The sequence below is a fragment of the Sapajus apella genome, unplaced genomic scaffold, assembly GCF_009761245.1.
Source record: "Sapajus apella isolate SASKATOON/1434 unplaced genomic scaffold, GSC_monkey_1.0 scaffold18, whole genome shotgun sequence".
NCBI classification, from domain to species: Eukaryota; Metazoa; Chordata; class Mammalia; order Primates; family Cebidae; genus Sapajus; species Sapajus apella.
In genome coordinates, this window is record NW_022436958.1 from 6983180 (window position 1) to 6996242 (window position 13063).

At 39.0% G+C, this 13063-nt stretch overlaps 1 protein-coding gene across 5 annotated transcripts in view; it reads left to right on the plus strand.

Moving 5' to 3' along the window:
* The window catches only part of KYNU (kynureninase), a 157535-nt gene that overhangs the window by 59106 nt on the left and 85366 nt on the right, over nucleotides 1–13063 (plus strand). For all 5 annotated transcript variants that reach the window (XR_004271288.1, XM_032286336.1, XM_032286334.1 and 2 more), the window contains one exon: nucleotides 12841–12902. Coding sequence is in view for 4 of the 5 variants with exons in the window: in XM_032286336.1 (XP_032142227.1) it covers nucleotides 12841–12902 (62 nt within the window). In the remaining variant the exon portion in view is untranslated. The remainder of the gene's footprint in view (nucleotides 1–12840; nucleotides 12903–13063) is intronic.

Here is a 13063-nt window from a genome sequence, read left to right on the forward strand (position 1 = left end):
CTGCACTCCAGTATAGGTGACAGAAAAAATATGTATATAACTTCACTCAAACAGACTCTTTTAGAATGTGTTTGTGTGTGTGTGTGTTAATTTTATTTGCAATAAAATTAACCCATGCAGCTTCCCATTTTGCTTTGGTTACTAAGAAGTTCTGAGAAAAATTTGATCAATTTTGAAGTAACAAAAACATTTCATAAAATCTAATGTGTTTCTCATCTGAATGTGCTATGTTGATACTTTCTATCATTCTTCCTCAAATAGTTTTGTATTACAATTTATCTCACACCCTCTTTGGAAGTATGGTTTAAGTGATGAAATAATTAAAATAATTGTGTTGTAACTGCAGTAAAGACGAGCAGAGGCCAAATTTATTTTTCCTGCTTGCTAATTCAGTAGCAAATCCATATGGGTGTGCCGCAACCTCAATTCTTGCCTCTTCAGAAGAAATCATTCAACTGAGGGGGCATAAGGCAGGAGAGATCACAATCAAGTTTTAGAGCAGGAGGGAAAGTTTATTAAGAGTTAGAGCAGGAATGAAAAGAAGTAAAATACACTTGAAAGAAGAGGCAGACAACTTGGGAGATCAAGTGTGTGGTTTGACCTTTGACTTTGGGTTTTATTTGTTGGCATGCTTCTGGGGGCTTATGTCCCTCCCCTCTGATTCTTCCCTTGGGGTGGGCTGTCCTCATGTGCATTGGCCTGCCAGCACTTGGGAGGGTCTGCATGTGCAGTGTGTTTACTGGAGACATGTATATGCTCACTTGAGGCATTCTTCCCTTGCCAGCTGAATGTCCCTAGGAGGTCATGTAAGAGGCATTAAAATTGTGCCATTTTGTCTCTTAATGTACATGCTGAAGCCTACTCACCCAAATCCTGAGATACTGGGAAGTTGCTGATCACCAGTTTCAGGTTTTTTTCTATCTTTTGGGAGACTGTCTTTCCCCAGCACTGGATGCAGCCAATTATTATTTTAGATGGACAGTTAACAACTGCCTGACCATTACCTGATGGTCACCTGACATTCTTGGTGATGGGAGGGAGCACTCTCCTGCCCTGCTCATGTCTGCCTGACTACCTTCTGTAACACTAGGCTATCTAAATGTGCCATGAGCAAACAGACAGGTTGTATATTTTGGATCATGATTGAATCTTCCATGTTTTTAAAACCACAGCCTTTAGTTTACCATAATTTTCTTTTAAAAAAAAGGGAACAAGAAGAAAATAAAAATTATTATGTAATTGTGTACAAATTGATAGAGTGGATAAAAAAGAGAAAGAAATAATAAGCAACCCTATTTATTCATAGACATAGAAAAACTTCAATTTCAGATGAGAAGAAAAACTATGAATGAAACATTTTATAAAGAGCCAACAATTCTGCAAAACATGGAATGACTTTCCCTTATAATTAATGTCATATTATCAACATGGTAGAAATAAAATTGCTGAAGAATATTATTAATGTTATTATTAAGCTTACTTTTCCTGGGATTCATAAAAATCACAAAGGATTAGCTTACATGCATTTGAGATTATAAAAATGGTGTAATGTGACCATAAATTTGTTTTACGAAATTTGTGACTGGCCCTCAAAGAAGCAATAATCCCTGGAAGCTGTCCCCCCCCACAGTTACAGACCCTCAGTCATGCACCAGCCACTTCTAAAGGCCGCTGAAATTTGTTACTTGAAAAATCGAGTGTAAAGTTCTTGGAGTTAGCCTAATTACAAACCTTACAGCCAATCCATAATAATAGCTTCATCTGCTAAATAAAATATACAGAACATAGTACGGCAGTTATGAGACCCATAATGAACCCTCTTATCCAAAGGTAAACAGCTTAGGGCCTTGTCATTTCCACTTTGCAAGAGATTTGAAATTATGTTAGGATTAAAAAGGCACAGAGTTGGTTATGAGCCTGGGTCTCAAGTCAAATACACAGACTATTTTCTGTAAACCATGCTTGAATCCTAAAAGAACACTCTTATTTTATTTTTTCTTCTACAAGAATTTCAGTCCGTTAGTTCATCTCTTTTCACATCAGTTTCCTCGTTAAGAAACGAAGAAAATCAGAGTAGGTACCACATTGAGTTGCTATGCAGACTGAAATAATACAAGTCACATATTTAGAAGTGCTGAAATACTTAAGGGATCCATAAACATTAGCTTGCCAGGCTTTGAGACCAGAAGGCAGTTGCTTGCATTTAACTAAGCTTTATCTTCTGGTAAAGCAAAAATATGATGTTCAATAAATAAACAAACAAGAAATAAACAAGCAGAGAAGTGCTCTTCAGATTACAGCACTGGCTCATACTCATCTCAGAAGTGATTCAAATCTTGACATTTATTGTAGTGAGTCATAGATGATCTTATAAAGTAAAGATCCTTTCCAAACCTACTAAGCTTTCTGGAAGCATTTAAAAAATTTTTGCCTCTACATAATTGGAGCTCTCGATGTTTCCACATTAACTCACAATAATTAGGAAAAAGTAAAGGAATAAAGAAAAACAACTTGAATAAACTTTGGCTAACTTCTTTAAAAAAGATTGTTAATGGAATGTTGATGATATTGAAACATCTTAGAACAATATTGGTTTCAGAAATCTAATTTGAACCGAAAAAAATAGTCCAATTAGGTAAATAATCTTTTGAAAATACAGGCATAACTTGAAGATATTGTGGCTTGGTTCCAGACTGCTGCAGTAAAGCAAATATTGCAGTCAAGTGAGTCACACAAATTTTTGGTTAACCAGTGCACATAAAAGTTATGTTTACACTATAGTGTAATCTATTAAGTATGCAATAGCATTACATTTAAAAAGCAATGTGGATACCTTAATTTAAAAACAATTTTATTGCTAAAAAATGCTGAGAATCATCTGAGCCCAAAGTGAGCTCTAATCTTTTGCTGATAGTGGGTATCTTGCCTCTGTGTTGATGGCTGCTGACCAGTTGCGATGGTGTTACCTGAAGGTTAAACCGGCTATGGCAATTTCTTAGAACAAGACAACAATCGGGTTTGCCACGTCAATTGACTCTCCCTTTCATGAAAGAAGTCCCTGCAGCTTGTGATGCTATTTGATAATATTTTACTCACAGTAGACCTTATTTGAAAACTTGAGGCAATCTTCTGAAATCCTGCCACTGCTTTGTCAATTAAAGTAATGAAATATTCAAATCCTTTGTTGTCATTTCAACAATGTTCACAGCATCTTCACAATCTTCAAAATCTTAGTGAACCATTTTTCCTTGGTCTTGCATAAAAAGGAACCCCTCATTTGTTCAAGTTTTATTATGAGATTGCAAAAATTCAGTCACATCTTCAGGCTCCACCTCTAATTCTAGTTATTTGGCTATTCTACTACATCTGCAATTATTTCCTCCACTTGAAGTCTTGAACCCCTCAAAGTCATCCATGAGGGCTGGAATCAACATCTCTCAAATTCCTGTTAATGTTAATATTTTGACCTCCTCCCATGAATCATGAATGTCCTTAGTGGCATCCAGAATGGTGGCTTTTTTCCAGAAGGTTTTCAACTGACTTTGCACAGATCCATCAGAGGGATCACTATCTGTGGTAACAATATCCTTCAAACTGTATTTTTTTCTTTTTTTTTTTTTTTGAGACAGAGTCTCGCTCTATTGCCCAGGCTGGAGTGCAGTGCCATGATCTTGACTCACTGCAACTTCCTCCTCCCAGGTTCAAGCGATTCTCCTGTCTCAAACTCCCGAGTAGCTGGGATTACAGGCATGCACCAACATGCCCGGCTATTTTTTATAATTTTAATATTGGCCAGACTGGTCTTGAACTCCTGACCTCAGGTGATCCACCCACTTTGGCCTACCAAAGTGCTGGAATTACAGCCCTGAGCCACCGCACCTGGCCTTTTATCCAAATTTTTAATTTTTATTTATTCTGGCCTGTCATACAGGCTGGAATACAGTGATGCAATCATAGCTCACTGCAGCCTTGACTTCCTGGGCTCCAGCAATTCTCCTGCCTCAACTTCCCCCAAGTAGCTGGGACCACAGGCACCTGCTACTATGCCTGGATAATTTTTGTATTTTGGGTAAAGATGGGGTTTCACCGTGTTGCTCAGGCTGATCTCAAACTCCTGAGCTCAAGCAATCCACCTGCATAGGCCTCCCAAAGTTCTGGGATTACCATGCCCAGCTGCTAAATTTTATTCTTAAAGAATACTAATTGAAAGACAAAATTACTCCATGATCCATGGACTGCAGAAGGGATACTGTGTTAGCAAACTTGAAAACTTTAATATCCTTGTACATCTCCATCAGGGTTCTTGGGTGACTTAGGTACATTGTCAATAAGCAGTCAATGTTTTGAAAAACATCTTTTTTTTCTGAGCAGTAAGTCTCAACAGTGGGCTTAACATCTTCAGCGAACCATGCTGTAAATAGTCTTACAGGCTTTGTCATTTCGTTTATAAAGCACAGGAAGAGTAGATTTAGCATAATTCTTAAGAGCCCTGGGATTTTTGTAATGGTAAATAAGCATTGGCCTAAACTTAAAGTCATTAGCTACTTTAACCCAAATAAGTTTCTGCCTGTCCCTTGAAGCTTTGTAGCAAAGACCTCCTTTCTAGCCATAAAAGTCCTAGATAGCATCTTCTTCCAATAGAAGACTCTTTCATCTGCATTGAAAATCTGTTGTTTAGTGAAGCCCGCATCAACGATCAAAGTTTAATTTTCTGGATAACTTGCTGCAAGTTCTCCTTCAGCCCTTGCTGCTTCACGTTGCACTTTTTGTTTTTCAAATAGCCAGCTTGAAACAAGTTTATTAGTAATTTCGTGGTACCCTTTCATGGGCTGATTCTCACCTCACTCCTTCCCCAAGCAACTTCTGTGAGTGATGTCAGACAGTATATCCTTTTGTTGTTCTTTGTCCAGCCATCCTTAAAAGACCCCAGATACAACTGGTCTGTAAATGATCTCAGTATGTGTAATCTTAAGTCATCTTGTTAACACAGACACCTCTGAGTTTCCCAAGAAAACTTCGGTTGAGTTATCTAAGTTGAAACCTTGAGAGAGGAAGATTTTTAAGTAGGAACCAGACAAATTCATGTAAAACTCACCACTACACCTCTTCAGGCTCCACTTCTAATTCTAGTTATTTGGCTGTTCTACTACATCTGTAATTATTTCCTCCACTTGAAGTCTTGAATCCCTCAAAGTCATCGATGAGGGCTGGATGACCCTGTGGTCACGCCTGTGTCATAGAAAAGTTCTGGTTTTTATACTGCAGGTGAAATTTCCTCTTCAAGCTTACTATACTGTCTTTTTAAAATGTAGGTGAAAACATCAGTATAAAAGCTAGTAATGTCCCAAACAGCACTGCCCTGAATATTGCTGTTTCTTTAACAGCCTTTCTCCCAGTTCTTCCAAGATGGCGCATAACATTGCCTTCCTTGCCCATTTCCTTGATCCCTTGAATGGGCTCAAAACTTTGGAATGCAAAAGCATTCATTGCACTTACTTGGTTGAGAAAGATGATACATCAGGTTCTTTTGATCCAAAGATTATCCCGGGAATACTTCATTTGGGCCAAAATGAGGGATTATTCCAAAGAAGAATGAAGAAGCAATTACTCCTGCCCCTGGTAATATGCTCTTGGACAATGGTTATGGGTTGTATTTCTGCTGATCATGCTGTGTGCTATAATTACATGTAAGTATATAAAGAACCTGGGGTAAAATCATGGACTTTCTCTGTTTTGCTGGCATCATCTACAGAAATACCATGGGCGTCATGAAAGGCTAGATAGCTATAGGCTGAAAAAGAGCAGGATTCAGTTTGCTGCTGTCAGGATGCCCTGTTGAGAGAGTGCTCTTCAAAGTTTTTTGTGTCCTTGGGTCCTGCAAATCAGGCCTGGATGCATCTTTATTTTAGAAGAGTAGTTGCCTCTGTTTTTTCCGTTGAAATGACCAAATTTCAACTAAGATCTAATAATTGTGTCCACTGAAGAAAGTGTCAAAAAGGGATCTGCATTTGATAATACAGAAGTATACCTGGACCCTATGCAGGCAGTGGCACTGCTGCACCCGGGTCACCTCCGGGCTCCCATGCTCCTCTTCCTGGAACTTATGTCCACCTTGAACTTCCAAGCTTCCATGCTAGTTTCACACTTTTCTTCTTCATCTTCCTCACCTCTCTCATGCTTCAAAGACTTGAAGAGAACTGAGGCCATACTCTGGTTTAGGCTTTGGCTTAATAAAATATTGGGGCTGATTTGATTATCTGACCAGACCACTCAAACGTTATCCATAACAGCAATAAGTCTGTTTTCACACTATTGATAAAGACATACCCAAGGCTGGGCAATTTACAAAGGAAAGAGGTTTAATGGAGAGCTCACAGTTCCACGTAGCTGGGAAGGCCTCACAATAGTGGCAGAAGGTAAGGACCAGCAAGTCACATCTTATGTGGTTGGCAGCAGGCAAAAACAGAGCTTGTTTAGGGAAACTCCCCTTTTTTAAACCATCAGATCTCATGAGACTTATTCACTCTCAGAAGGACAGCACAGGAAAGACCTGGCCTCATGCTTTAGTTACCTCCCACCAGGTCCCTCCCACAACACATGGGAATTCAAACCATTCCACTCTTGGCCCTCCCAAAATCATGTCCTCACATTTCAAAACCAATCATGTTTTTCCAACAGTTCCCAAAGTCTTAACTCATTTCAGCATTGACTAAAAAGTCCACAGTCCAAAGTCTCATCTGAGACAAGGAAGGTCCCTTCCACCTATGAGCCTGTAAGATCAATGGTAAGTTAATTATTTCCTAGATACAATGGAGGTACAGGCATTGGGTAAATACAGCTGATCAAAATGGGAGAAATTGGCCAAAACAAAGAGGCTACACGTCCATGCAAGTCCAAAATCCAGTGGGGCAGTCAAATCATAAAGCTCCAAAATGATTTTTGACTCCATGTTTCACATCTGGGTGATACTACCCAAGAAGTGGGTTCCCATGGGGTCTTGGGCAGCTCTGCCCCTGTAGCTTTGCAGGGTACAGCCTCACTCCTAGCTGCCTTCATGGGCTGGCATTTAGGAACTGTTACTATTCTGGGCACATGACGCAAACTGTCAGTGGATCTATTATTCTGAGTTCTGTAGAATGGTGGCTCTCTTCCCACAGCCCCACTAGGTCGTGCCCCAGTAGGGGGCTCCCACCCCACTTTTCCCTTCTGCACTGCCCTAGCAGAGGTTCTCCATGAGGACGCTATCTCTACAGCAAACTTCTGACTGGGCATCCAGGCATTTTCATACATCTGAAATCTAGATGGAAGTTTCCAAACCTTGACTTTTGTGCACTCGCAAGCTCAACACCACATGGAAGCTGCCAAAGCTTCAGGCTTGCACCCTCTGAAGCCACGGCCTGAGCTGTAGGTACCTTGGTCCCTTTCAGCCACAGCTGGAGTGGCTGGGACTCAGGGCACCAAGTCCCTAGGCTGTGCAAAGCAGGGGGGTCCTGGGTCCAGCCCATAAAGCCACTTTTTCCTCCTAAGCCTCTGAGCCTGTGATGGAAGGGATTGCCTTCAAAACCTCTGACATGCCTTGGAGAAACTTTTTGGGGATTAACATTCAGCTCCTTGTTACTTATGTGAATTTCTGCAGCTGCCTTGAATTTCTCCTCAAAAAAATGGGTTTCCTTTTCTACCTTGTTGTCAGGCTGCAAATTTTCCAAACCTTTATGCTGTGCTTCTCTTTTAAAACTGAATGTCTTTAACAGTACCCAAGTCACCTCTTGAATGCTTTGCTGCTTAGAAATTTCTTCTGCCAGATACTGTAAAATCATCCCTCTCAAGTTCAGAGTTCCATAAATTTCTAGGGCAGCGCAGAATGCCACCAGTCTCTTTGCTAAAATATAACAAGAGTCACCTTTGTTTCAGTACCCAACAAGTTTCTCATATCCATCTGAGACCACTTCAGCCTGGATTTCATTGTGCATATCATTATCAGCATTTTGGTCAAAGCCATTTAACAAGTCTCTAGGAAGTTCCAAACTTTCCCATGTTTTCCTGTCTTGTTCTGAGCCCTCCAAACCATTCCAACCTCTACCTGTTATCCAGTTCCAAAGTTGCTTCCATATTTTTGGGCATCTTTTCAGCAATGCCCTACTGTGCCAGTGCCAATTTACTGTATTAGCCTGTTTTCATGCTGTGATAAAGACATACCTGAGACTGGGCAATTTATTAAAAAAAAGAGGTTTACAGGAGAACTCAAAGTTCCACGTTCCTGGGGAAGCCTCACAATCACAGCAGAAGACAAGGAGGAGCAAGTCACATCTTACATGGATGGCAGGAGGCAAAGAGAGAGCTTGTGTAGGGAAACTCCTGTTTTTAAAACCATCAGATCTCCAGAGACTTACTCATTATCATGAGGACAGCACAGGAAAGACCTGCCCTCATGATTACTTCCCACCCGGTCCCTCCCATAACACATGGGAATTCAAAATGAGATTTGGGTGGGGACGCAGCCAAACCTTATCAAGACTGTTGATCTTTCTTATCATTCTTGTGTTTGCTGAAGTAGCAATTTTAACTTCCTTCAAGAACATTTTCTTTGTATTTACAACTTGGCTAACTGTTTGGCAAAAGAGACCTAGCTTTCAGTCTCCCTCAGCTTTTGGCATGTCTTCCTTACTAAGCCTTTGGTTTAAAGTGAGAGACTTGTGACTTTTCCTTTCACTTGAACACTTAGAGGTCATTGTAGGGTTATTAATTGACTTAATTTCAAAGTCGAATCTCAGAGAATAGCGAGGCTGGAGAAGTGGGAGAGAAATGGGGGAAGGACTGATCAGTGGAGCAGTCAGAACATACAACATTTATTAAGTTCTCTGTCATATGAGTGTGTTTTGTAGCATACCAAAATAATTACAGTATTAACATCAAAGATCGTTGATCACAGAAGTAATAATAAAGTTTGAAATATTGCAAGAATTATCAAAATGTGGTACAGAGACATGAGGTAAACAGATGCTTTTGGAAAAGTGGCACTGATAAGTTCTCTTGATGGAGGATTTCCACAGACCTTCAATTTGTTTAAAAAAATTATAATAATAAAAATAAAAGACCAGGTGTGGTAGCTTATGCCTATAATCCCTCCAGCACTTTGGGAGGCCAAGGCAGGCAGTTCACCTGAGCTCAGGAGTTTGAGACCAGCCTGGACATGATAAAACCCTGTCTCTACCAAAAATACAAAAAATTAGCTGGACATGGTGGAATGTCCTCCAATATGGAGGTAGGAGGATTGCTTGAGCTTGGGAGGCAGAGGTTGCAGTGAGCTGTGATCCTGCCTCTGTACTCCAGCCTGGGTGACACAATAAAGAACAAACAACAAACAAAAAACAGTAAAGTGAAGTTCAATGAAACAAAATGTGCCTGTACACTAAAACTCAGTCTGTTCTAGCTGATGTTAAGAACACTAAATTCTTTAGTGTCTTCAGGTCATATTTGTAATAACACTTCTGTTAATGTTTTAAAAATTTACTATTAGCACCACCTCCAGTTATAAGTATACGCATTCATGCATGTTGGACTAACCCCGTCCTTGGACAAAGGTCAGTAGCAGATGAAGATTGCATTTTTTGATGTGCTCAGTTAAGTTTAATTTAAGGTGGCCCATTGTACAATAATGTTTGTGTATGTGTACAAATTATTGAAATCAGGAAGGGATTATTTACAAATAATTTACCCAAGCATGAGAAGACCATTGAAAGTGAGATGAGGGAAGCTCCATACCAAGTATAAGTGTAGTTTAATTCTGCCCAGCACATCTGGAGGAGAACATGTGCATAGGTGCATCACATTCCCAAGCCAGAAAAACTTTAGGTGATTCAAAATGAACATTGTATTGTTTGAAGAACAAAAGTCTTCTAGCAATAATCTTTTTTTTTTTTTTTTTAGATAGAGTCTCCCTCTGTCACCTAGGTGCTGGTAGCACTGCCACCTCTCTTCTCCCTCCGTGCCACCTTCTCCAGGCTTAAGCAATCCTCCAACTCAGCCTTCCAAATAGCGGGGACCACAGGCATGCACCACCACACCCAGCTACTTTTTTGTGTTTTCAGTAGAAACAGGGTCTCACTACATTGCTCAGGCTGGTCTTGAATTCCTCAGCTCAAACAATCCGCCCATCTTGGCCTCCCAAAGTGCTGGGATTATAGGTGTAAGCCATCACACCCAGCCTATATCCAAATTTCTTTTTATATGTTTTTTGTTTTCTTATTTCTTTCTTTGTTTTTTGTTTTTGCTTTTTTAAAATACAGGTTCTCACTCTATCACCCAGGCTAGAGTGTGGAGGGCAGTGGTGCAATTATAGTTCACTGCAGCCTTTAGCTCTCTTTCTGTCTCAGCTTCCTGAGTAGCTGGGACTACAGGAGCATGCCACTACAGCAGGCTAATTTTTTAAAATTGTTTGCAGAGACAGAATCTCACTGTGTTGCCCAGGCTGATCTTGAACACTTGGGTTCAAGCATTCCTTCTACCTCAGCCTCCCACTATATTCATTTTAATCAGAATGTGATGTTTAAGCAAAATTAGAATGTCTGAGCTTCTACAGAAAGTCTTTCCCTTCCTGCCTCTTCCATTTCTTGATGTTCATTTGTGGTAACTATTTTTTCTTTTATTTTCGCCTCACTTTATTCTTTGAAATGCTTCTCTGTCTACTAATTCTGTTTTTTTCTTCACATTACTTTTTCTTTCCCCCTTCTACTCACCTTGGCATTCTTTTTAAATAAATAGTTTTCACAAAAGATGTGTGTAAATAACAGAGAGTCAAAAGTAAGATGAAGTTAGATACTTTAGATAGTTTTTGGTTTAGAAGTAAAAGTGTTTGTTTAGCAGTAAATGTTCACATGGTTGTTCTGTGGTCAGCAGGTTCAAGCCAACCTATTCCAACAAATTCAAGCCAACAAATCTGAGGAAGCTGAAAGGCCCAAGAAAGAGACTGACAAAGCCAGTTTCTCAGAAAGAAAACATTTAATAGGGACTGAGAAACAGAAATCACCATGTCCTGGGAACTGGCAACCGCAAGATTAGATAGTGAGTCCCTTGCACCATTACCCACACCAGACGTAGGACTTATATATAACAGAGGGAAGGATTGTGTGGGACAAATGAAGTCAACCCCTCAGGGAAAGACAAAAATGCTATGGGAATCTACCTAAGGGCAGGATTTATTGTAGCAGTAGTTAAAATAGAAACCTTAAAGTCTTTCCCAGCATAAGGGTTACTCAGAAGTCACCATGGTGGAATAAAACCCAATATGGAGTTGCTTTAGCCTCCACAATAATGCAGAGAAACAAACATAATGGAGATGGCAGTACTTTTTAGACCGTATTTCAAAGAAATCTTCTCTTTGAAACATGGAGAAGAAGGTGTATGTCACGATATGCAACATAAGCTTATCATATTCATATCTATTTAATATATCTAGGACAAATTATGTAGTTCTAGGAATATACAGTGAGAGTTTTCTTTTTTAGAGATGGGGTTTCACCATGTTGGTCAGGCTGATCTCGAACTCCAGACCTCGTGATCCGCCCACCTCGGCCTCTCAAAGTGCTGGGATTACAGATGTGAGCCACTGCGCCCGGCCACAGTAAGAGTTTTCTTACTGTCCCTTCACTTTAGATATTAGTCACCTAATAATGATCAAATATGCATCTTTTAACATGGACCACTTGTTCATCAACCTTGTATATCAAATGGAGAAATCTATGTAGCAAATGCAAGAAGTTTTCCTTGACCCAATAAAGATACGGGACCTTCCTTAAATGGCAATGTTAAAATATACATTCTTAAATTATGTACTTATTTACATGGCTTCTCCTCTCTAGTAAACTTATCCTGGAATGTGTCTATTACATTTATTCTACTTACTGTCTCTTCTTTTAAAATGGGACTCTATCAGAAATATCCCTCTGGATACAAAATGTGGATTTGTGTTATGTATTTTCTCTAACATCTAGTTCAGCCTTAAAACATTAAAGTACACATCCCATTTTTCTCAGTGACAGTAAAGGGGCATAATTTCTATTACATAGGTCTAATTGCCTTGAAGAAATATCATAAGAACTCAAAACATGGAAGGTATTATTATTTTGTTATTATGCTTTGAATTCTTAAGTAACCAATATATTCTCTGTCTCTGGGTCTGTTTCTAGTGTCAAAACCCTTGTTAGCAGGAATTAGATCAGATTATATTAATAATTATGTAGTGAATGTCTTTGACTATTTTCTCATCAGACAATACATGTCTATATTATCTTTTATCTCAGTGTGTATGAATAAACGTCAGAGCTATTTGGGTCATAATTTGCTATGCAGCTCTGTTGTCTTGTATATCTCACTGTAATAACAGTGACTTATGATTTACAAAGTAGCCTCCTTTTATTAAAGGTGTATTTTAATTTGATATTAGAAACAACCAACTTTAAAAATGTAATTGGCCTTAATATCTTTTTAGATTCCTTTGAAGATGTACTTACCACAAAAATATGCTCCTTGGGAATTTGACAATCGCGCTGGCAATAGGATATATCATTTTTAGTTTCCAGGAAAAAGCAAATGTTTCATTATTTTGTTGTTATTTACTACATCATAAAAGAAATATTATTTTTAGCTAGCTATGTGCTTCTAAGTCCAGATATCATTTGATAAAATGAGTCAAGTGGGAAAACTCCATTTCTTTGTGATGACACATCAAATATGCCCTTATCTCTAAAGACATTAAGAATGATTGAGTGAAGCCTTCCTGCTTTGTTTTTTCAGTATCTTTAGACATAATAGAAACATCTAAATTATATGTTTATTTTACAGGAGCCAGTGAAAAAGAAATAGCCCTAATGAATGCTTTGACTATAAATTTACATCTTCTACTGGTAAGTTTTCTTTCCCACTAAAGTTTAGAACACTTTCGTTTATAGAATCTGATGTTTTTCTATCTTTAATCCATGAGCTTCTAGGGTTTACTTATTTAAAAACAAATTGTGAAGTCATTTTCATTTTTGCTAGGAAATGCTGGACGATGATATAATAGCTT